The sequence below is a fragment of the Anthonomus grandis genome, chromosome 7 (assembly GCF_022605725.1).
Source record: "Anthonomus grandis grandis chromosome 7, icAntGran1.3, whole genome shotgun sequence".
Lineage (NCBI taxonomy): Eukaryota > Metazoa > Arthropoda > Insecta > Coleoptera > Curculionidae > Anthonomus > Anthonomus grandis.
In genome coordinates, this window is record NC_065552.1 from 20,537,260 (window position 1) to 20,561,360 (window position 24,101).

The window sequence follows — 24,101 nt, forward strand, 5'->3', positions numbered from 1 at the left end:
TGTTTTTTCTTGTATGTCTACTTTGGTCTCTTATTCTCAACCATATTTTCTTCTCTTTTTATTATGGATACTTACCAAAACGCATGTATAATGGTTATATGAGGGGTTAAGGAATTTATAAGAAAGTTACAGGTGTTCAGTATTATTTTTGCTTTTTGAAATGATGTATGATTCTCTGGGTCTATTTAGGTTTACCGTGAATGGGAATATTTTTAAAAACCACATTATTAATAAAAAAATTGTTAACATAATTTTAATTATTCAACATAATTTCCTACCGGGGAGAAAAATTGAATAAATATTGGAATTAAAAGTCACTTTTTCTTCACAGGTCCCTAAATGAAAATTAAATATTTAAACTTATATATGAAGCAATTTTAAAAATTACAAAAACATATCGCTTAGCATGCATAAACCTAATACTATAATAGTTACGAAAAAGCTATAATTTTGAACAACTGAACATATTACCCCGAAAAACCTAAAATGGACAAGCCTTCGGACGGTTTCGTGGATGAAAATGAAATTGCGGCGACGGATCAGGACTGGGAGGATTTCGAAAAGTTCCTGCGAAAGAAGAAAAAGGAGGAAAAGAAGAAACCCGAACCGCAAATGGCGTTTTATCCTTTTCCGTTGCAAGAGGAGGAGTACCAAAGTACTCTTGTAAGATTTATTTACCAAAATTATCGATTCACATAATAATTTATACAGTTCATTCGTGCTCTAAGAAACAAATTCATTTAAAATTCACATATTTTTCTCTTCTATTATTTTTAGACATATCGATTAGTATTGTCACTTGTGCGTTTTTTGAAATACATTTTTTTATACAGGGTGTCTCGAATAGAAACTATTGCGTCAACAATATTTCTTTTTTTAATCAAATACCCTGTATATTATGACGTTTTACAATTCTATGATATATGCTGAATATTTTTTGTATAGCAAACTATATGCCTAAAGTCAACGGTTTGCTAAATATGACGTAACAGACTAACGACATATGAGATTAGGAAAGAAAATTATTCTAGATTTATTATATATAATGTTTAATTTGTCGTCCATTTGATTCAATGCGTTCTTTGCAATGAAAATATTGGTCACAGGGGTCTTAAGTAAAACTATGACGCCCACATTAATTTCTTATGTAATTTCTTAGAAAGTAAGTAGACATTATTTTGGAACAAGTTCCAATTTTAAAACTCACTTGATAACAGTTTGTCATGCATTTGTGAGTATAATTGTTATATTAGCTGTCATCATTTTTTAATAAAATGCATTTATCTAAGAAAGAACAATTGAAATACTCATGATGATTGGTTTTCGAGACCGGTTCGTACACAACAACCAGTCTGTAATCTGTTTAATGCAACTCATGCTGATCGCCCTGCAATTACTAGATCCATCGTTCGCAAAATAAATGAGAATTTAGGGAACACGGCCTTGTGAAAAATATATATAAACGGAGACATCCAAAAGTATCTAAACATTCTACGCTAAATGTTCTATTAGAAACAGAGAATAATTTACATGTTGCAATAAGTATACAATTTCCAGGAATTGTAATTTAGCCAGTGGCAGAAATACTTCTGTACTAATGTAAAGTATAACTAATGCATGATTAGAAGACGATTTTGACCGCCGAGTGCAGTTTTGTGAGCAGATTCTTGATGCTAACTGTTGCTTAATGTATTTTTTGTAACTAATGCTTAATGGACAAGTTAACAGGCAAAATTGCAGATATTATATTGCAACCGAAAATCCTCATTGGACCCAAGAATGCCATACACAGCATAATCGTCAAAAAATTAATGTGTGGGCTTAATATGTGAACTGTTAAATAAGTATTGTAAAAAATCGAATCCTTGGATGCCTTTTTTCCGAAGAAACATTAAACGGAGAGCGGTACTTGGACTTTCTGTAGTTTGACCTTATCCCTGCTTTAGTTCTTTTATTCTTTGATGCACAATAGTCTGATATACCTAGTAACGAGATATTGTCTCAAGAAGTCGGGGCACCTCCTCACTTTGCCATCGCCGTTTGACAACTTCTTGATGCAACTTTTCCTAACAGATGGATTGGACGAAGACGACCAATCGAGTGGCCACCAAGGTCACCGGATATAACCCCATTAGATTTTTTATTGCCTTTTTTAAGTCCACAGTTTATGTGAATAGACCAAATAATATTGATGATTTAAAGCAAAGAGTTCGACAAATTAGACTAATCGATTCGCAAGTGATTGAAAATTTGCAATTGGAAGTTATTTATCGACTTTAAAAATGCATTGAAGTAAATGGACAACAAATTAATCTAATGTCGTATGTTTCATAAGTCTATTACGTCAAATTTGACAAACCGCTGACTTTAAGCATATAGTATGCTATACAAAAATAATTTAGAACCTATGGTAGAAATGTAAAATATCATCATACACAAGATTACGCTATAATAAAAAATTTTATTGCAAAAAACGCGCAGGGGGCAAGCAAATCATCGTGTTCGAAAAATATAAGAAGAAAAAAAAAACGTACTTTTATCGTAAATTCACTTTATATTGTATGTGTACCTTTTTTTTAAAATGTAGTAGAGAGATGTTTACTTATGAGAGATGGTTAATAATGTAATGTTTACTTGTTAGTCACCACAGTAAGATCACATGCTTCCCATTTTATAGTTTCACATTAATTCAACTGGCTGATACTTTTTTTTATTCAAATATAATTTCGCCACTGAATGTAATTAATAATAATGAAGTGCACACAAAAAACATGTGTAAACATGGGAATCTTTTATACGATCATTTTTACCTGTGGCTTTTCAATTGATATTAATGATGTTGGTTTATATAATTATTAAATGACCATTTAATTATAAATCGATTTATTTTATCACTGTCTGTTGTTACCTCCCAATTTATTCTTTAGTTTTATTATCTTCCAAAAATCCGTAAGTCTAATATTGCTCTTATGCAAATGTAGAATCTTCGCAATAAATTTCTTTGCAAAATGTTTTTTATAAGTTTTAAAAGTACTTACTGGGAAGCCGAGTAGGTTCGTTCATAATTGGTATCATTTCATTTGACGATTATGAACCATAAAATTAGTCGGAGGCTTTTCTAGCTATTTTTGGCGTGTAATACTATTATTTTTTATTCCATTTAGATTCTCCAACCTCTACTAACAAAGATATTTGCCGATTATTTGGAGACTGAAACTCTTCTAACAACATGGAAACAGGCCATTATAGCCCGCATTTACAAAAATAGAAATAAAAGTCTGGCCAAAAACTATAGACCGATAAGTCTTACTTGTCATCCGGGTAAATATATGGAAAGTCATTGTGAAAGAGCTTACCGCCTTTTAATAGAAAATAATATAATTTTACCAACACAACATGGCTTTCTTCTTGGTTGACATATCACAATAAATTTATTAACGTGTCTTAATGACTAGAATCATACAATAGATGAAGGAAAGCCCACAGACATTATTTACTTGTACTTTGAGAAAATCTTCGACAATGCTCCTTATAATAGACTTTGCTCAAGCTCATTATGTTGTAAGGGATAACTTGTTGAAACTAATTTGAAGAAAAAACGGGTCAGACAATCACAGGATATGGAGTGGAGTACTACAGGATTCAGTGCTGGGATCCCTGCTGTTTTTGGTGTATGTTAGTGATCTAAGCCAAAACATACCAATCCAACATATCCTTTTTTGCAGATGACAGGAAAATGTATATAAACAAAAAAAATTAATAAAATGTATAAAAACAAACAAAATACATTTGATTTGCAGAATGATCTGCAAAAAATTGCTAACAGGTCAGCAGTTTGTGTAATGAATCTTAATGAAGAAAAATACACGACCTCAGTATAGGCAACAATAACCCATCCAATGTATATAATTAAATGGTACCCCACGGTAGACACCAACAGAACGACCTGGGCATGTTAGAATCTGGTGATCTGAAATGGGAAGCCCTCATCAATGAAATTCAAAAGATCACTCTCTGAAAATGATCAGAAGATTATACGTATATTATAACCATATATTAGACTGGAATTGGAATTTGTCATTCAGTTGGGCGTCCCCACTTCGGGAGAGACTAGAATCACGCAAATTCCGTCCCACATAATATACATCGTCGAATATACCAACCGGCTAAAAATGTTTGATTGGTTCAAGCTTAAAGAAATACGATGTCGAGGTGAATTACTAGACTTAAAGTCAAAATATTCTGTAATATGATAGAGCTATCTTATTTTTTGTCTCATAATTTAATAATACTTGATGGTTTTGTCCTACTGCCTGGCATTGTTTTTCTCAAAAGTACCTTTAGTAGTCTATGATAAAGTAAAAATATTGAAAATTACCTTTTAAGGTTTAAATGCGAAAATTTTAAACAGTACTTACTTAAATTGCGTCAAACTAAGTACCCTTGTAAAGAGAATTAAAAGACCTTTCCAATGAGGTATCACTCGACCCCCCTTCCCATTTAAGATTTTAGGGGTAGTGCCACCCCCGCTTAGGGGGTTGTAGGTGGGAAAATGATTTTATGATTATTAAGTGTCCCCCTCGAAAATAAAATCGACGGGTCTGAGCGTTTTTTTAAAAAGTTAATGGACTGCCCGTAATTGGCTCTGTTTCGTTTTCGATGCGCCACCCGGTATAATAGAGGACATGCAAAGAAGACTGACAGTGATTTTTGTGATATTGTAAAGTACCGTCTACTGCAAATTGGTGTAAATGAAGACCTAATACAGTTACATAATAAGTGTTCGCCAAAACTGTTCAATATCTTAATAGTTTCACCGCCAACTATTACACCGTTAACATACAACGATACTCCGTAAGACGGAAAGCAGAAGGAACAATAGTGGTACACCGCCGACACGCATTTCTGATTTTCGGATTCTTTAGAGCAGGGCAACGAAAAAACCAAAGGAAAAAGAGAGAAAAAAATATAAGGAGTCACGAAAAACAAATTTGTGTAATCAGCTCCTAGTTTTGATCAAAAAATAGAACATCTACACTAAGAAAGCATAAGCTACCTGTATTTGACATTAAACATATTTTTTCCATTCTGAGACTCATCCAGTTTTCACTGTCGAGTGCACCTCAGCCTGAGATAGACCTATTATGCTCCATTATTACTCTGTACGAGCTTGTACAGGTCTTTTGCTGCTTGATATTTAAATCTTTTTGGTCCAATGTGACCCTCTTGGGTTATATGGGTTGTGTTGATATGGATCTATCCATGCATTTATTTTACTAGAAAAGAAATGTCATGTCCATAAAGGTGACCAGATTCAATTCTTGGTTTCTCTGAGTTTTCTGTACCTACCTACCACATATTATAGTGCTGTCTCTGTTGAACTTTCTGCAGTATTGCACATTGGTCTTGAGGGAAAGGATAATTATTTAAGAGTCTTGATGTGTTTGTCTGTCTAGCAGCTTCTCGAGTGCCTTTAGAGCAAATGCTCATTGCTCGGAGGAATTTTGCTTGGGAATAATTAGAAAGAAAGAAAGAAAGAAAATGTGCTATATTACGTAAGAATAATCTCGTGTACAAGCATCCTACAAGCTAAAAAAACAAAACACAAATACAATTTCAAAAATTGACAAAACAATGAACAAAATTAAACACAAGAAGACAAAACTTTTTGAACATACTTAAATTAAAGATAACTAAATAAAACAATCAATTACTAAATAAAGGTAAACTTGTTGACAAAACTAGAGAAGAAAAAAGGAAAAAAAGAAAACTTTCCAACATGTCCAAGGTTAAAACCTATCATTAAAAAAGTCATCCAGGTTATAATATGCCTTAGCCAATAAAAGCGACTTTAATTCTCTTTTAAATTTCTTAACATCCGATATATGTCTAACACACAGAGGAACATGATTGTAAATTTTTTTACTTATGTAAATTAATGAGTTTTTGGTAAGGGAAGACGTAGGAATAGGTAGGGGAACATCATTTACACGACGAGTCAAATGGCCAGTGTCAGAGGGTAGTTTGGGAATTTTGTGAATAAGAGCAGCTGTTTCTAAGATAAAGAGTGAAAAAAGAGTTAGGATTTTTTCTGAAATCAAGAGGGGTTTGCAAGAATCTCTTAACTTAGCAGAACACAGGTATCTAACTGCTTTTTTTTGAATAACGAAGATAATGTTAAGTAGCCTCTTATTGGTTAAACCCCAAAAAGGCAAGCCATACCGAATATGAGATTCAATAAGTGAAAAGTACACTGAACGTGCAACCACCCCTCCCAGTTCTTGTTTTGCTATTCTTACTGCGAAACATCCAGAAGATAATTTCCCAGCTAAATGTAAAATATGATCTTCAAACCGAAAGCGACCATCAATGGTAATTCCTAGGAACTTGCAGCACTCTTTATTCTGCAAGAAAGAATTTTCGTCAAACATCAGACCCTGAACATCGCACTTAAACCCCATAATAGACGTCTTTCTTAGATTAAACACGAGCCTGTTGGAAGCACACCACCCTGATAAAATCTGAAGGTCCTCAAGGATACAAGTCTTAATATAGTCAGAATTTTTATGGCTCCATAGTATGGTGGTATCATCAGCAAACTGAACCACCTTGCCCTGCAGTTTCAATGAACTCAAGTCATCCACCTACAGTAAAAATAACAGTGGTCCCAACACTGAACCCTGGGGAACGCCGCATTTTAGGGATCTAGAAGCAGACAAACGCCCAGACACTGAAACCTTCTGAGTACGATTTGATAGATAGGACTCAAGCCACCGCAACGCTACGCCTCTAAAACCATATTTATCGAGCTTAGATAACAGTATTCCATGATCCACACAGTCAAATGCTTTGGATAGATCACAAAACACTGCCGCCGATGACTCTCCAGAATTCAAGGACACATAGACGCTCTCCAAAAAGCTAAAAACAGCATCATGAGTCCCTTTACCGGCTTGAAATCCAAACTGATTTGCAGACAAAATGCCATTATGATGTAAAAAGGACAAAATTCTGCTTTTTGCAAGTTTTTCAACTATCTTAGAGAGGGTAGACAAAATAGAAATGGGACGGAAATTACAAGGCTGATCCAAATCTCCACCCTTATGAAGAGGGATAACCACTGCCTCTTTTAAACATGAAGGAAAAATGCCATTATGTAAAGAATTGTTTATGGCAGAAACTAAAGCATTTAAGGCTGAATCAGGCAAAAAGAGTAACATCCTCGAAGATATCCCATCAGCTCCAGATGATTTATGGTTTTTTAGGCGTTTGATTTCATTTTTTACTTCGGTAAGTTCGACAGGATGAAAGAAAAATGAATGCTCAACCGACACTTGTTGAAGATAGTGTAAGGGATCAATGTTACTACGAATGCCCTTGAGCAAGATATTAGGTATATCACAATAATAGTCGTTTAAAATGTCAGGTCTTAACTCCGGTTCCGATACTTTTCTATGGCAATGTCTATAATCATTAATAATCGACCAACACTCTCTTTGCCTATTTGATGACATATTTAAGCGATCCCTATAATAATTAGATTTTGCTGCTTTAATTGTCTTTCTGTACATTACTGAATCCAATGTCACCAAAATGGAACCATAAGCATATGAATATCGCCTATGTCTATAGCATCATCACTATTCTTTTGGCAATTTCCGTGTTTTGCAGATGATGTCTATGGTAGGCTCGTCCTAAAAATGACACCTTTTCCGGTATTTATTTATCTTTCTTTTTGTCCTTATTTATTTGGTCGATTTAATATTTATATTGTTTTTTATGTTGTGTTACTATTCTTAGGTTGTCATATAATGAACGTGTTTCTTCTTTGTAGATGTATGGCCGGTATAGCCGGCAACTAGGAGAATTTGCAAAATTAGAAGGCCTTAAAGCGCAAGAAAAAAGAAGAATCAAGGAGGAGAAACAAAGAAAAAGAGAACTTAGAGGATATCAAGGTAAGCATGTTTTTTGTAACTAATTAACACAGCATATGTAGGTTATTGAAAAAACAAATAGTAGCTATTTTTGTGTCAAAGCGTTGACAGAATATTATTTTATTATACGTAAATATGCAATCAACGGTCAAAGATAGCATTAACAACACAACCGACTAAAAATGTTGCGTGCCAATGCCATCAGAGCACGCTACTGTTAATGCTTCAATAACGTATTATATGTTAATTAGATTGCAAATTGCAATATCGGGTGTAAATTATTTAAAAAGAGAGAGGTTTGCGTAATAAAGTATATATTAGTTGACTTATTATACTGAAAACGATATTAAGGGAATGAGAAATTCTTACGTACTCTTGTAAATTGTACATCTGTAATATAACGAGAGCCTTGGAAATCAAGCAACGAATCAGACAAGTGTGTTCTTTCATCAGCAAAGACTAGAGATATGCATTGACACCACAACTAACTAAAAGGCTGGAAAGAGTTTAAAGAGTTTTGACTACCTACTTCAGTCAGAAATAAAGATTTGTATTGATATCCGTATGAGGATTAAGAAGATTATCTAAATCTGAGGCTCGTTCTAAAAATTCAAATGCAAAACGTTATGTATTTTCGCTCTAGTAGTTTTTGGGCATTCAACTTACATGGCAAGCGGAAACTAGATAGAACTAGCGAAGACTTGACAGCAATAACTTTATTCAAACCTGGTATTTCTGAATGGGACTGACTGACACACAGTTACTGAGACAACTCAACAATTTTTAGGAGTTATTTAAAATCCAGCACTAGTGTGAAATATTCACTTTTATTCCGAGGACTAACAGCTTGCGTTTTTTCTCCTTTCATATTTTTCTTTTTGCTATTCCCACTTATCTTATATCTGACTACGAACAAAATACGTACTTTAAGTATAAAAAGCTTTTTGTCCAAATTATTTTAAAGTTTGGACAATGGTATTTAGGTCACAAAAGCACGACCTCCTTTTATAATATACGCAATGGGAACATGGTAGGAAATGTCCTAGGCAAGATGGAAGCCTAACATACTACCACGCAACTCACACACATTACACATAATTAAACACAAATATACAGCTTAATTCAGCTTAGCTGTTGGGTGCCGACATAAATGTAAGGTGTTTTAGCAGGCTGCTTCTATTTCAAAACCTATTCTGTTGCTTACCATTTCTTTAGAGATGATTGAGAGACTTATTACTGGGCGCGATTGAACTGTTCGGCAAGCATCGTCGCGTTACAGCCAAATTATATGAGATTAGTCTAAAAATACGTATATCCTATTCCTTGTTTCTCCAAGGATTTTTTTATAAAGGAATAGAACTAAAATGGGACGACTCTTAATAAAATTGTGATTTAATATTGGTGCTCCCGCAAAATCCTGAATATTTATTTAGCGTGTCTCTTGCCCCTCTCACACAATTCAGCAAGATTTATTAATTTGTTGGTTAATTAAAGATAAAATGCGGCCAAGTTAGGAATAATTAATAAACGCGGTTAAAAAGTTAAACTATCCAGTTTTTTTCAGTTGCATATCGACTTGTGGATGTGCACCGATACTCCGCAAAATTTTTAAAAAGTAAATTAGCTGAAACTGGTTAAATTCCGCGCGTACTGGTTAAAAATGTAAATCCTTTATTTTTCTCTAGTAACTTTAATAGTTATTTTAATAAAAAAAATCGTTGCAGTTTCGTTAAATTAAACGAATTGAGTCTTAAAATATGTCGGTATTGAAAATAAAGATGATGGTCGTGGGTGTATTTGTTTTGGTTGTAAGAGATGAGATGGCCGATACTAGTGATAATGAAAACGAAGAAGAAAATATAGGAGCTACTCGAGGCAAGTGTTAAAATTCCTACTTTTCTTAAATAATTAATGCTTATTTATTATTGATACTGTGAGTCATTTATAGCAATCCAACGTAGTAGGTGCTTATAAGTTATACAATCAAGTAGTACATTTTGCAACTCAATTAGCACATTTTTTGTTGTTAAATTTTCAGTTGGCTGAATCAGTTAGAACAGCTTGAAAAATGTAAAAATGTTTCATAATTTTTTCTGTTCAGTTTACGCTCATCTTGAATAAGTAAATTCAATCAATCAAATATGCTTTATTGTCAAAAAATTTAAAAAATGTTGTAGACAAAGCTATACATAAAAGTAAAATACACAAATATAGAAACCAAAATACAAGTACTAAATAAATATATACAAAACTGGGTACAAAAGACATAAATGTACCTGGTGAAATTTCTTATACTAAATGTAAAAAGTAAGAAAATAGGAAAGTAAATAAAAATAGTAACAAGAAAGTAAACTAAAAAAAGTAACAAAAACATTATTACAATGTTTAAAAAGTCATAAAAAATTGTATAGAAATTTAGCAATACAAAATATTGCTATTCTACATCGTAAAAAATTTAATAATTAGCCAGTACGTGGATTATACTTGCATTCAAAGCATTGCGAAATCGAGGAAAAGATGTCAATGATTTAATTTCCAAAAGCAGATGATTGTACATTTTTTTTAGCTCCGTAAAGAATACAGCTTTTTATTAATTCCGACCTTGGGATTGGCACATAAAGATCATGCTCTGCGTTTCGAAGTGGATAACTGTAAGATGGTCTATTAGGAATTTCTGATATATGCTTGCGAACCAAGCAAATAGATTCAAGAATGAATAAAGATGGAAGAGCGTCCAAGCTGGTGTTGCTAAGTACAAAGGGTTGGATAATACCTTTATAAGATAAGACTTTAGTTTTTGAGGTGTTTAAGCAGAGAAGATTCGAATCGCACCACGATTTAATGTTGATAAGGTCTTTAGCAATAGTTGCATGAAGTGCCGCAACATCCGGATTGCTTCATGTAAAGCTAGTATCATCGGCAAAGAGACAGATTTTGCCGCTAATGTTAAGATGGGCCATATCATTAATAAACATAATTGGGCCCAGAACTGAACCTTGGTACCCCACATTCTATTGGTCTGCTAGAAGACATGGTCGTATCAGCCTTTACAAGCTGACTTCTGTAGCTAAGATAGCACTTAAACCATTCAAAAGGCGTTCCTCTGAACCCATAGTGCCGTAATTTGTTGATCAAGATAATATGGTTTACACAATCAAAAGGAGAAATCACAGAAAATAGTTGCTGTTGAATGATGATTGTTTATACTGGAGTAAACACTGTTAAAAAGGGAGAACATAGCATCATTAGTGCATTTATTACTCAAGAAGCCAAATTGATGGGGAGTTAGTATTTTATATTTAAACAGGAATGATAATAGCCTTTTTTTAACCAATCTTTCTATGATCTTCGATAATGTTGGAAGGAGAGCGATTGGACGATAATTTGAAGCTTGCTCTTTATCTCCTCCTTTATGCAAGGGAATAATTATTACAGTCTTAAGGCAGTTAGGAAAGACCCCATTTTGAAATGATTTGTTAATTAGGTTTCTCAGATGGTTTAAGGTGTTATCAGGCAGATTTGAGAACATTTTTAGAGTAAGACCATCTGTACCAGATGATAATTTGTTTCTTATTTCATTTATTGTACTTTGAAGCTCTGTTATTAGTACAGGGGTAAAAAAGAAACTATGTAAGTTTTCATTAGAGAGATATGAAAGTGGATCATGAGAAGGTGTTATAGTAGTCATTAGGTTTTTAACCACGTTTACAAAGTAATCGTTAAGATTCTCAGGTGAAGAGGGGATAGTGCTAGTCGAAGAAGGCTTATTTCTTAATTCGTTAACAATAGACCATGTTTCTTTAGCAACATTACCAGAATTAGCCAGCCTGTTATTATAATAAATATCTTTTACGGCTTTTATGGCTTTTCGATACAATTTCCTGTATAGCCTTACATAATTATGAAAAAATATGCTGTACGAAATTTTTTTTAGGTATGATAAAGAGCGCATGTTCCTTGCAGACACACGTACGCCTTTAATGGACCAGGGTTTATGATGCTTAATTTTGATGGGTCTATAAGGAAAGGACTTATTCGCAAAACTTGACAAGGTCTTTACAAATCTAGAAAACTCACCATCGATATCATCAGAGATAAGACCCCAGTCAGCTGTTTGGCATAGATTCTTGAACTTCAAAAATTTTTTTTACCAAAAATACGGCCTAATTTACGAAAATTGCTTAAAGTGTCAATACAGCTTCATGGTCAGAAAAACGTGAATTGAGAACAGTACAATCAACGAAGTTCAGAGTAAAAGATGACACGATATAGTCAATGGTGCTGGAACTATTTTTAGTTATTCTGGTTGGTGAATTTACATGCATTAAAAAACCCATTGAATCGAAAATAGACTTAAGAGATTCTTGAGCAACACACACACTGGAGTAGTCTATATTAAGGTCGCCACACAAAATTAATTTACTTTTTAAAGGCATGCATTCTAGCAAGCTTAGAAGTTTTTGACAGAAAGTCTGTACATCAGCGTCAGGTGTTCTATAAATACAAACAATATAGAGGTCATATAACTTATGGTGAACGATGGAAAATTCAAAAACTTTTTCAGATAATAAATTAACAAACTTAGTTACTGGTGAAAAATCGGCGATTGTAGACATTATCATAGTACCTCCATAGCATAAATTACTTCTGTTAAATCTTGCTATTGTAGTGTAATTTTTAATAAAGACAGGTTCAGTTATAGCAACAATTTCTGGAAAATTTAGCTCTTCCAATAATAGAAATAGATCATTAGTTTTGTGTCTTAAGGACTGAATATTAAGTAGAAATACACTAAGCTTGCTATTGTCCGATTTATCAGAGGGTGCTTGATCCTCTTTTCGCGTCACTTTATCTAAAAATGTTTATTTCTAGATGGGAGAACCGCTAGAAAAATAGTTAGCATGACTTTCCCTAACTTTTTGAAGCCGTAAAAGTCTTTCAGATGAAAAAAAGAATCTAAAAGCAGAGAGGTCTTCTTCAATTTCATCCGAGCCAATACCATAGACGTCGTGGAAGCGGTTATAAAGACGTCGCAGGGAATCCAAGTCAGTAGGTAGTCCCTCAGATGCCAGCATTAATTTGACACTGGTGTTGGTATGCCCTTCAAAACATACATTCGAGGGTTGGTCATGGAGGTATGCCAGATAGAGCATCAGGGTTTTTAAGATAGATGGGTCTCTCAGTCTAGCCAGCAAGTAAAGTCCATTATCAGCATCCGAACTTTGGGACAGCCGCACTATTGGTGGAATTATCGGGTCCATTTGTAACCCATCATCGTCCTTGGCCTTCTCCACAAACTTGATGGTGACATGCTCCCATCCTAGTCACTTGCTTGCAGCTATCGCCTCTTTATCGGAGCCAATCGGCCGAACAACCAACGGCGACAATGGACTCACTTCAAGACCATCAATTACAGTACAAGCTGGCCAAGTATTTGGTTTTTTCAGCTGGATAAAAAGATCCTCATTTTGAACACCAATTTTAAAAGTGGAGTCTGAATTGTTCTTATTCTTCGGCAATGAAAAACATCGGATAAAATCAGCAGTTCCAAGTTTTTCTTTGATGGAGTGAGCAAGTTGATTAACTGTGTAGTGGGATGGAATCTTGGATACCACTACATAATGCCATTCCTTTCTAACAATCATTTTATGAGGTGTAGGAGATTTTGATTGTGAAGAAGTAGAAACCTCCGTGATCTTGTCGGTTTGGGTGGAAATGGACTTTTTTATTATAGGCGAGATGTATTTGGCAACACTTGGTTTATCTTTTACTCCTATTTTTTCTATTTTAAGTGCCATTTGATTGACATTCCGGCGTAGATCCTCCATTTCCTTAAGAAAATCTTGCTTAGAGGAATCGTGAATTTGAACCTTAACAGATTCGTTGTGATTTCCCATGAGTATTGATGAGATGTTAACAATTTCTTGCTTCATGTCCCTGATCGAATGAAAAATTGATTCTTGACCACACTCAGACTTACTTTTGGTTAGAAGGTTCATGTATGTCATCAATTTTTTCGTACAGAGACTTCCATTTCGAATCATGATGATTCAAAATGTCGTAGAGTTCGGTCATGACATCCAGAAATCCATTTAGACAGCTTATATAGAATTTACTTTAGTCCAGTGACAGTCTAACGGATTGCCAACACCCAGCGAATCAAATTTTTGACGCAAAATATCTTAAGTTCGGTTTCATCATTTCACATTTGTAATCTTACCCGAATAGAAATTAGCAGTACTCTAGAAGTGAGACCGAAAGTCATACTGGTTAGGCTAACTCAGGTCTTCGATGCGGAATTTAATCTATTGATTCACAGAATCAGCTACTTTTCTAACCTTTCTGATGTTTTTCGATCCTTTGACATTTTTACTCCCTACTTTCCAATTTAGCGTTTTATTCCTGGTCATTCGAAGATATTTTGCTTACCTCGCAAATGGTATCGTTTCATCTCAAAGTAGGATGTTCTTGGATTTCCAATAACCACAAGAGCGGAGATAGAATACCTTCTTATGAGCAATCCCGAATCTTCTTTTGTAAGGAGCCTTTGCAACGATTGCTATTATGATTCATTAGCAAAGTAAGTTTTATGCACTTCTCAATTAAATATTGTAACTTAAGGGCGATCTGCCGACGTCTCATTAGCTTTTTTCAAGGGCCATAAGGAAACCATATATGTGCACGCGCTACCCCACATCCCTGAGGTATTCAATATTCCATTCAAATTTCAATACATTTTAAGTAGTTAAGGTTTGACCACAGCACAATTTTTTTATTGACAATTGAAGTGTGACACTATTGACGGCGATTTACGGCAAATGTAAGGCTGTATTTATTAGTAGGAATGAGTAAACATATTTAAATGTTAAGTACTTTCTCGTTCTGAATTTAGTATCAGGTGCTATAGTTTTACTTGATCGCCCAATATAGTTTACTAAAAACGTTATCTTATAAGTTACAAAATAAATATTTCGTTAATCAGGGTCATGTCTGTTTGCGTGCATACTAATAATACTCTTTATTCAAGTTTGGTAAATGGTAATTATTTTATATTTAAATATCTTTTGTGATTATCATGTTCTTTTACTTACTTAATATTTTTCTAATTCCAGGAAAGTTAGCCAAAACAGTATCGTTCCTATGGAAGCACACGTTCGCCAGGTTGGGCGAGGACTGGGTTTTCCTAGCACTTTTAGGAATTATCATGGCCCTTATAAGTTTTATTATGGACCATGGAATATCTATGTGTAATTCGGGTACGTACAAATAGTATTTACGTCTCTTTTTGCCTCCTGTTCCCACAACCGAAGTTTGTGATTGAAGGTCGCTTTAAAAATGTATAGAAATTTATCACCAAAGTTCCCTCCAAAAATGCCATATTTTGGAGAAACTATAAAAGGTGGGTTCTGAATAATTTTATTGAAAACTCAAAAAAATTATAATATGTAGTAGGACAATTAGAATTATGAAGAAAGAACCCATAGTTTTCCCACAATTATCTCAAAGTTTGAGATTTTTTAAAAATGTACAACCAACGCATTTCTTTTTTGAAGTATTCTAATAGAGCTGCTCCGCATTTGATACTGATCTGATGCCTGATAGAAAAAAATTGCATCTGCTTACTATATCAACATTATCATGCCCGACATGCGTGCAGAAGATATTAATTAAACCATGCACTAACAATCACAAATTTAAGATCAGATCATAGTAAATGCCATAAACACCATTTTAAGAACTTGTTAATCAAAATCAAAGGCTTTTGAGATGTCACAAAAAAATAACAAACAAACTGACTTCAACTAAATAGTTTGGGTCCATACATCTTCCTCTGGTTTTTAATGCAAGTCTGTGTTATATTTTTTTCAGTACCGCTTCAACAAGGCGTCTTAGGATCTTAGGGCTTAAGCCAAAGAAGTCTTAGCTGGAACCGTTTTAGAAGGTTCCGAACCAACCGCTGTTTAAAATATTGTGGAATTTTTATGTATGTTTGGATGTGAAATGTATGAGAAGCCCTCAGCTTACCATGAAACCTTTGTTTTTCCTTTTGAGAATTTCTATTGCTTTTTAAGGCAAAAATTCACAAAATCAAATAAATATTTATAAGTGAGAAGACTTTCGTACTACAGATGTTAAAGATCTATCGTCTACAGATCTAGACGTCTACTGATGTTAAAAAATAAGTTTTCTTACCGAAGGACTGAAGTTTTAAGACACTTACCTAGAGTGATGACTTGCCACGCTTGATTTTCCTGAAAAGCACTCTCGTTAGTTTTTGCGATTTGCTACTCTCTTCTATTGCTAAGACATATACAGATTGGCGAATGGATCACTAAACATATAAAGCTCCTAACAGGCGAAATGTTGCAATACCGCCCCCGTGACAGTACGCTGTTGTTCGAGGTTGGAGCTCGATTATTTTAAATTTAATTTTAGTAAGCGTCTATCATCGGTGGGGTCTGTATCTCTTGCGACCAAATTTTAAAAAATATTACGAGGCATTGGTATATTTTTCAATGCAGGAATTACATGTGTTAAACCCGCATATTTTCGTAATTACAATTTTTTTAGACTGTGCATTGCATATTGAAAATTAAAGCGTAAAATAAAATATAAACTCTAATTAAAATAGAATGTAAACATTATAAAAAAACAAAAAATAAAACAATAAACCTATCAAATCATTCTTTAAATAAAAAGCTCAAAAAGACCTCCCTCTTTAGCTAAACAAAAGGTTAGCCTATTGTAAAAGCTGTTTCTTACTTCCAAAAGAGTTTGATGTAAAATGGAATTGACAGATTCAACAATCCTGTTTCCACAAATAACCCCACAAATAAAAGTCATTTGGTGACAAATCGGAAAATCTTGAAGGCAATTTAATATTGCGAGTCCCACTAATAAAGCGGTAAAGAAAAGTATTTGTTAAAAATTCTTTTACTCTAACCTCATTATGAGCAGGACAGCTATCTTGTTGAAAATAGACTGATCCTAGGTCTATATCAGGGAGGAGTTGAAAGGCAGGAAGAACTTGGTTTTGAAGCAACTCAAGGACTTTTTCGGCGTTCAAAGTGCATCAATCAATGAAAAATGGCCCAATAATATGGTCGCCCAAACTACCAGCCCAAGCAATATTTCCAATGAACTTTTGAGGGTACTGAGTACGGAACTGAAAATTTCTGTGCTCATTTTCGTGAGACCAGTAATGAACAATGAAAGGATTGTATTTATCATGCAATGGAAAAGAGGACTCATCTAAAGACAAAATATTTTCTAAGAAATTTTCATTTTCATTTGCCTTTTCTATCATGGTTTCACAAAATGCCATTCTTCGCCACTGGTCTTCAGGAACCATCTTCTGAGTTTTGGAATATTTAAAACATTTGCATCTATGTATTTTCCAAATACTCGTCACAGTTTTATGGTACATACCCAGTTCCTCTCCAACACTTCTGCTCGATCGTGTTGAATCCAAAACTAAAGCACTACAAACCATTTCTTTCCGCCGTTCTATCTCCTGGACTCTTTCAATAGGTGGTTCTTGAGCTTTGATGTGACAATTTCTACATTCTTGGAGGCAAAAAGATGTATGAAAATTTTACACGATATTTGAAATACTTTTAGCACAAAAAATTGGTCTATTTTTAAATTTTACTGAGAATAAATACCTGCATTGTACTGCCGAATTGCCTCCATAAAACCATTAAATCAACTGAACTTTTTCGGAACGGGTATAAACAGCCATAATGTTAAAAAAATTAAAATAGCGGTTTAAGACTCTGAGAAAATGAGGTCTGCTAATTGTGCCGTGCCGAAAATCGCAAACCAGAAGATCGGAATTCGCTGCGCTGCTTATCAAGTAGAAAGTAAGCGAGAAGCGGTGTTGCCATTTATGATATAGTCTTCTATTCGCCAATCTATACAGATCGTGTTATCGTGAGCTAATTTTTGAACGTTATTTTCGTGTTTTTTTCACTATGGCTGTTTATACTCCTTCCGAAAGAGTTCAACTAATTAAATGGTTTTATGGAGGCAATTCGGCAGTAAAATGTAGAGATTTGTTTTCAGTGACATTTGAGAATAGGCCGATTCCTTGTGCAAAAACGGTTTTAAATGTGGTTACAAAATTTGAGACATCTTTTTGTCTTCAAGATTGTAAAAAATGCCACACAAAACGTCAAGAACCACCTGTTGAAGTGGTCCAGGATATAGAACGGCGGGAAGAAATGGTTTGCAGGACCCTAGAACTTGATTCGACACGGTCCACTAGAAGTGTTGGAGAGGAACTGGGAATGAGCAATAAAACTGTTGCTCGTATCTGGAAAAAATATAGGTGCAAATGTTTCAAGTATTCAAAAACTCAGGAAATATTTCCTGAAGACCAGTGGCGAAGAATGAAATTTTGTGAAACTATGATGTAAAAGGCAAATAAAAACGAATATTTTTTTAAAAATATTTTGTTTTCTGATGAATCTTCTTTTCCATTACATGGCAAACACAATCCTTCCATTGTTCGTTATTAGTCTCAGGAAAACGAGCACAGAAGTTTTCAGTTTCGTACCCAGTACCTATCCTCAGAAATTGAATGTTTGGGCAGGTATTTTGGGCGATAATGTTATAGGGCCATTTTTTATTGATAACACTTTAAACGCCCAAAAGTACCTTGAGTTGCTGCAAAACCAAGTTCTTCCTGCCATTCAAATCCTACCTGATGTAGACCTGGGGTCGGTTTATTTTCAGAAAAATGGCTCCTAGATCTCCAGATTTGTCTCCAAATGACTTTTATCTGTGGGGTTACCTTAAGCAGATCATTTACAAGCATGAATTTAGTAGGCCAACAAATTTAGAGGAGTTAAACAATAATAAAATTGTCGAAGGTGCCAATTCCATTTTACCTGAAACTCTTTTGGAGGTGCGAAATAGCTTTTACGATAGGTTAAGTTTTTGTTTAGCGAAAGAAGGCGGTTTATTTAAGCCTTTTATTTAAAAAATGATATGTTGTTAAGTTTGTTTATTAGAGTTTTATTTCTGATTTTTTATTATATTTTTATCAGAGTTGATATTTTATTTTTTATTAGAATAACGCTTTAATTTTCATTATGCAAAACACAGCATATTAAACATTTTAAGATTAGGTACAATTCTATGCTGGTTTTACACATTGTCATGTCTGTAAAACCCGCATTAGAATAAATATTTAAAAAAAACCTGGATTTTCGCGTAATATTTTGGGACATTTTGTCGCCAAACGACGCAGCTCCCACAAAAGTCAGATGTTTACTAATCCCGGCTCCCGGCCTCCGGCCGCAGTGTTGCCAGATGATTGGGTGAGAATTATGGTACATTCTGGCCAAAATTATGGAATTTTGTACAAAATTATGGTACAATCATACAATTCTGTCAGTACACAACCTTTTCCTATGTATGACGTCACGTCACAGTCGCGCCGTCGCCAAACTTATAAAATGTGTTACATTTTATTGATAATGGATTATGAATTTAATCAAATTTCCTGTTCTGATCAATTTTTTTAATTAAAAGAACGATTTCTAGTTGAAATAAAATACTTTTTTAACAAAGATAGTAATTTATTGAAAAATGACCAAAACATTGCACTCAAAATCTAAATTAAAAATAGATAAACATTAACACAAATACATATACAAATTTGTATATTTGATAAATTGGTTTAACCAAACAAGAAAAATATAAAAATATTGCATAAAAACATAATTGGCATGTTAGGTATAATAAAAAATGGTACATTTCGAATTTTACTGCGAAATTGTTCATATCATATTAATATAAAAAATAATCCTGGTAAAAAATATCCGGGTATCAAAATTATGGTACAATTCCATAATTATGGTACGTCTGGCAACACTGTCCGGCCGGCCGGGGCAGTGCTCTGTCGCAGGCACTCGTACACGCGCGACGTTGCAAAATTTCGCCTTTATGCGGTTTCCTATAAGTAACGAACGAAAACACGATCTGTATATATACAACAAATATATTGGAAATTGGTTAAGGAGAAACAACACAGTAAAAACTTAAAGAAAGTATCTCAAAATGTTTTTTTATCAGCTAGCTCTTTTCATCTACCCCCTGTTTGGATTGGAGGAGTAAAACCCAGGCATAGCTTTTAAGTGCTTGCTAATTTTCTGAGATACAAACGATTAGACGCAGTATTTATTCTCAGCAGTTTCAGTATGGTTAGAATTGTTAAAAATGCAAAACCCAGGTAAAGCATAGCTTAGCCTTAGGTTGGTCTGTCTGCTGAGGAAGCCAATATTGTGAGAGATACATTAGGTCCAAATCCTTGTTTTCAGCATCGTTTTGAGGATTTATAAGGTGTTCAGAACAATGAAGTGCCTGTATTTCAATAAAATATTATTGCAGGAAATATCCTTTAAAAAATGTAATTGTCTATCAAATAATTTAATTTGAGTAAGACAAGTTTCTTTGATAATTGTAGCCTTACTATTATGTCTTTTAGCTAGAATATGGTTATTCAACGATTTATCGTATCACCCAGCTGCACAGTACGCCGCATGGGTCTCTCTTCCAGTAACCTTGGTATTATTTAGTGCAGGGTTTGTTCACTTGGTGGCACCACAGTCAATAGGTAACTTAACAAAATCACTCCCATGTCAAAGTGTTTAAAATGATGATTTTCTAGGTTCTGGTATTCCAGAAATGAAAACGATTTTAAGGGGAGTAGCACTAAAAGAATACCTGACTTTTAAAACGCTAGTCGCTAAGGTTATTGGGTTGACAGCTACATTGGGTATGTATTGTCACAAAAATAAGTAAACGTACTTTCTCTAGATTATACATGAAATTCTGAGCATGTTTTTCTTTTCCACCCTAACTTGCATTTTTTTTAGGTAGTGGTATGCCGCTAGGTAAAGAGGGTCCGTTTGTGCACATAGCAAGTATCACAGCTACCCTACTATCAAAATTAATCACTGGATTTCAGGGGATTTATGAAAATGAAAGTAGGACTACAGAAATGTTGGCTGCGGCTTGCGCGGTTGGCGTTGGAAGTTGTTTTGCGGCGCCAGTTGGAGGTAAATTTCATTTTCTTTATAAGGTCGCACCTTGAAAGCGGAAAGTGCCAGTAGGTAGATAGATTTGGAAGCACCCTGTCGGAGCCACTCCAGCCATTTTTCCGTTTTTCGGCTGATGTGATTTAAGCAGCCGAAGATTAAGAGGTCGGCACATTGGGCTAACCCAATCGGATTACAACCAGATGTAGATTGGCACTATCGATCGATCGCGCATAGCTGACGCGAAGCCTGAACTGCGTAGTCCCTAAAGTCAATAATTTAGCCTGGCCAGCATGCTAGGCATAGACCCAAGTGTCCCGAGTTTCTTATTGCGCAAGTTTCTTATTATTCGTCCTTGGTGGAAGCATCAGGCTAGCGGAAGCAGTAGGGTGTTAAGCCTAAGGACCCCTTGGATGGGCTTGCTTGCTTCTTTTCTCGGCAGCACTCTATCATTTTAGCTGGGATTTATCGCAAGCTCTGGCCAAATTATAGATGTTTGTAGAAGAAGGGAGGAATTTCGTATTCCCAGTTGGAACAGGGTTCCTGAGGGTGTGAGGGAGAGCGGTTTTGTGCCTTTCAGAGGATGAGTCTCCAACAGGGGAGTCCAGCGTTATGGAGCTTGGAGTTTTTGTTTGTTTTCTAGCTGGTCTCACTAATAATTCCTTGATAAATTAATAGTTAATGCGATTTCCATATTTTTTCAGGAGTTTTATTTAGTATAGAAGTAACCACGACATACTTTGCGGTACGCAACTACTGGAGAGGTTTTTTCGCGGCGGTATGCGGCGCAACAACTTTTCGTCTATTAGCGGTTTGGTTTCAGAGGGCGGACACCGTAACTGCCGTTTTTAGAACAAATTTTTTGATGGATTTTCCCTTTGATCCTCAGGAGTTGTTCGTTTTCGCCCTGATCGGGTAAGTTTAGTTATTTTTACGTCAGAAATATCGTATTTAAAATACAATTGTGTTATTGCAGCGCATTTTGTGGACTTACGGGTGCATTTTATGTATGGGTTCACCGGCAGTACGTCATGTTCATGAGAAACAGCAAGACGATAAATAGTTTTTTACAAAAAAAGTGAGTGCCACTAGAATTTTTTATTTGTGGTTAAAAACGTAGTAAGAAGTATTAAATTCTTTTCAGTCGATTCCTGTATCCCAGCATTGTGGCTTTAGCTGTTTCTACCTTAACCTTCCCGCTAGGGTCAGGACAATTTATTGCAGGTAGTACTACATTATCAGTAGTAGTACATTATCAGATATTTATTATTTTAGAAACACTTTTGTTTTTCTAGGCGATTTAAATACGCATGATCAAGTGTCCGCTCTATTTAGTAATTTCACCTGGACAAAAATGAATCATACTCCATACGAGGAGAGCGTGATTAAGCATTGGAAGACTGATTATACTGGTGTGATATTTTCGTTAAATTGTTATGTTATTTTTGTGGTAAGTTACGTATTTTACATAGGTTAAGAACTCTGATAATAGATGGTTCTTTAGAATTACTCAATCATTTAAAGTTTAAAATAACAAGTCATAGGAACAGCATTAATAAATAGACTTAACCTCAGAGTTTTTGGTTGATAACTTTTGTTCTACTGAAGCTACAAACATAGAATAAGGTTTATTTCGTTAATGTTTGTCTGCCTTAAAATTAACAAAATGACAGATAAAGTCCTAAAGTCAATATCTTTAAAAATATTTAAGCTATTAGATTCAAATTGTATTCTTATTGGATCAACCATTTATGAGATACGCTCATTTCAATTTTACTTCACATCAGCAGACCCTTACTGGGTCAACGTCGGAGATTTTGGTTGAGAACTTTTATGCTAGAAACAAAATAAATTTTATTTAGTTAAAAATAATCTCCTCTTATATTTTTATAATGAATACTAAAGCCCTGAAACTAATATTTTTAGAGATTTCGAGGCCGTTAAATTAAATGTCCCATTCAAAGCCCCTGCGATATAATTATCGGTTATATCTTCATTGGTCGATGATTTACAGTTATAATCATTATATTCATAGTTAAAATCTTCTTATTGGACTCACAGTTTGTGAGATATGACCATTTCAATCTTGCTTCACGTCAGCGTACTTTACTGTTTGCGTTACTTTACTGGGTCAACCTCAAACCAGAGTTTTTGGTTGATAATTTTTGTTCTATTAATGCTAGCGACTAGACTAATTTTTATTTAGTTATAAGATACTACTTCTAATGACTATTAAAACCCTAAAATCAATATATGTAGAGATATTCAAGTTATTAGATTAAATGTCCACTTCAAAAGCCATCCCAGGGGCTATAATTATCCCTTATATCTCCTTTGGTAATTGATTTACAGCTATAATCATTAAATTTATAGTTGAAGAAAGTCTATTTATCTACAAGATACCATTTAAATTATTCTTATTGGACCAAATGTTTGTGATATATGATCATTTGAATTTTGATCACTGAAGCTAGAAATATAAAATAGGTTTTATTTGTTTAATAATATTGACCCATTCCTCAATTTATTTCTATAACGACTTTCTTATTTTCAGTTTGTGGCTTCAATTATATGTTCGACAATACCGATTCCGGCCGGCAGTTTCATTCCTGTTTTTAAAATTGGAGCTGGTATTGGAAGGATTGTTGGCGAGCTGATGCACATGTGGTTTCCGACTGGTAAGATCAAGACTTTTATTATATAGCATGACATGATTTTGTACCAGCTTTTGAAATGTTAAACTGAACATGTGTAATATTATTTTTTCAGTTTGTAATTTCTTCTATTTTAGGTATGAGATATGGTGGTAACGTGGCCCAAATAATCCCTGGTGGATACGCTACCGTTGGAGCGGCAGCGTTTGCCGGCTCCGTCACTCATACCATCTCAGTTGCTGTGATAGTTTTTGAAATGACGGGTCAAGTGACTCATATAGTGCCTATAATGATAGCCGTGCTCATATCTAACGCTGTGGCTAGCTTGTTGGCTCCCAGTTTATACGATAGCATCATTTTAATTAAGAAGCTACCGTATTTGCCGGATCTATTACCTAGTAGTAGTGGTAAGTGAAGTATTTATTTTTTAAGAATTATTTAAGTAGGTATCACCTTTCTTCTCTATG

General features: G+C 34.5%; 1 protein-coding gene across 1 annotated transcript in view; it reads left to right on the plus strand.

Moving 5' to 3' along the window:
- The first annotated feature begins 403 nt into the window (after window positions 1-403).
- Window positions 404-24,101, plus strand: part of LOC126738955 (chloride channel protein 2) — a 28,244-nt gene continuing 4,546 nt past the window's right edge. Inside the window, exons 1-12 of the mRNA XM_050444454.1 lie at window positions 404-663; window positions 7,835-7,955; window positions 15,047-15,190; window positions 20,428-20,556; window positions 20,611-20,718; window positions 20,819-21,001; window positions 21,685-21,895; window positions 21,957-22,058; window positions 22,125-22,204; window positions 22,276-22,430; window positions 23,535-23,658; window positions 23,772-24,041. Coding sequence (XP_050300411.1) covers window positions 487-663; window positions 7,835-7,955; window positions 15,047-15,190; window positions 20,428-20,556; window positions 20,611-20,718; window positions 20,819-21,001; window positions 21,685-21,895; window positions 21,957-22,058; window positions 22,125-22,204; window positions 22,276-22,430; window positions 23,535-23,658; window positions 23,772-24,041 — 1,804 coding nt within the window. The 5' untranslated portion in view covers window positions 404-486. The remainder of the gene's footprint in view (window positions 664-7,834; window positions 7,956-15,046; window positions 15,191-20,427; window positions 20,557-20,610; window positions 20,719-20,818; window positions 21,002-21,684; window positions 21,896-21,956; window positions 22,059-22,124; window positions 22,205-22,275; window positions 22,431-23,534; window positions 23,659-23,771; window positions 24,042-24,101) is intronic.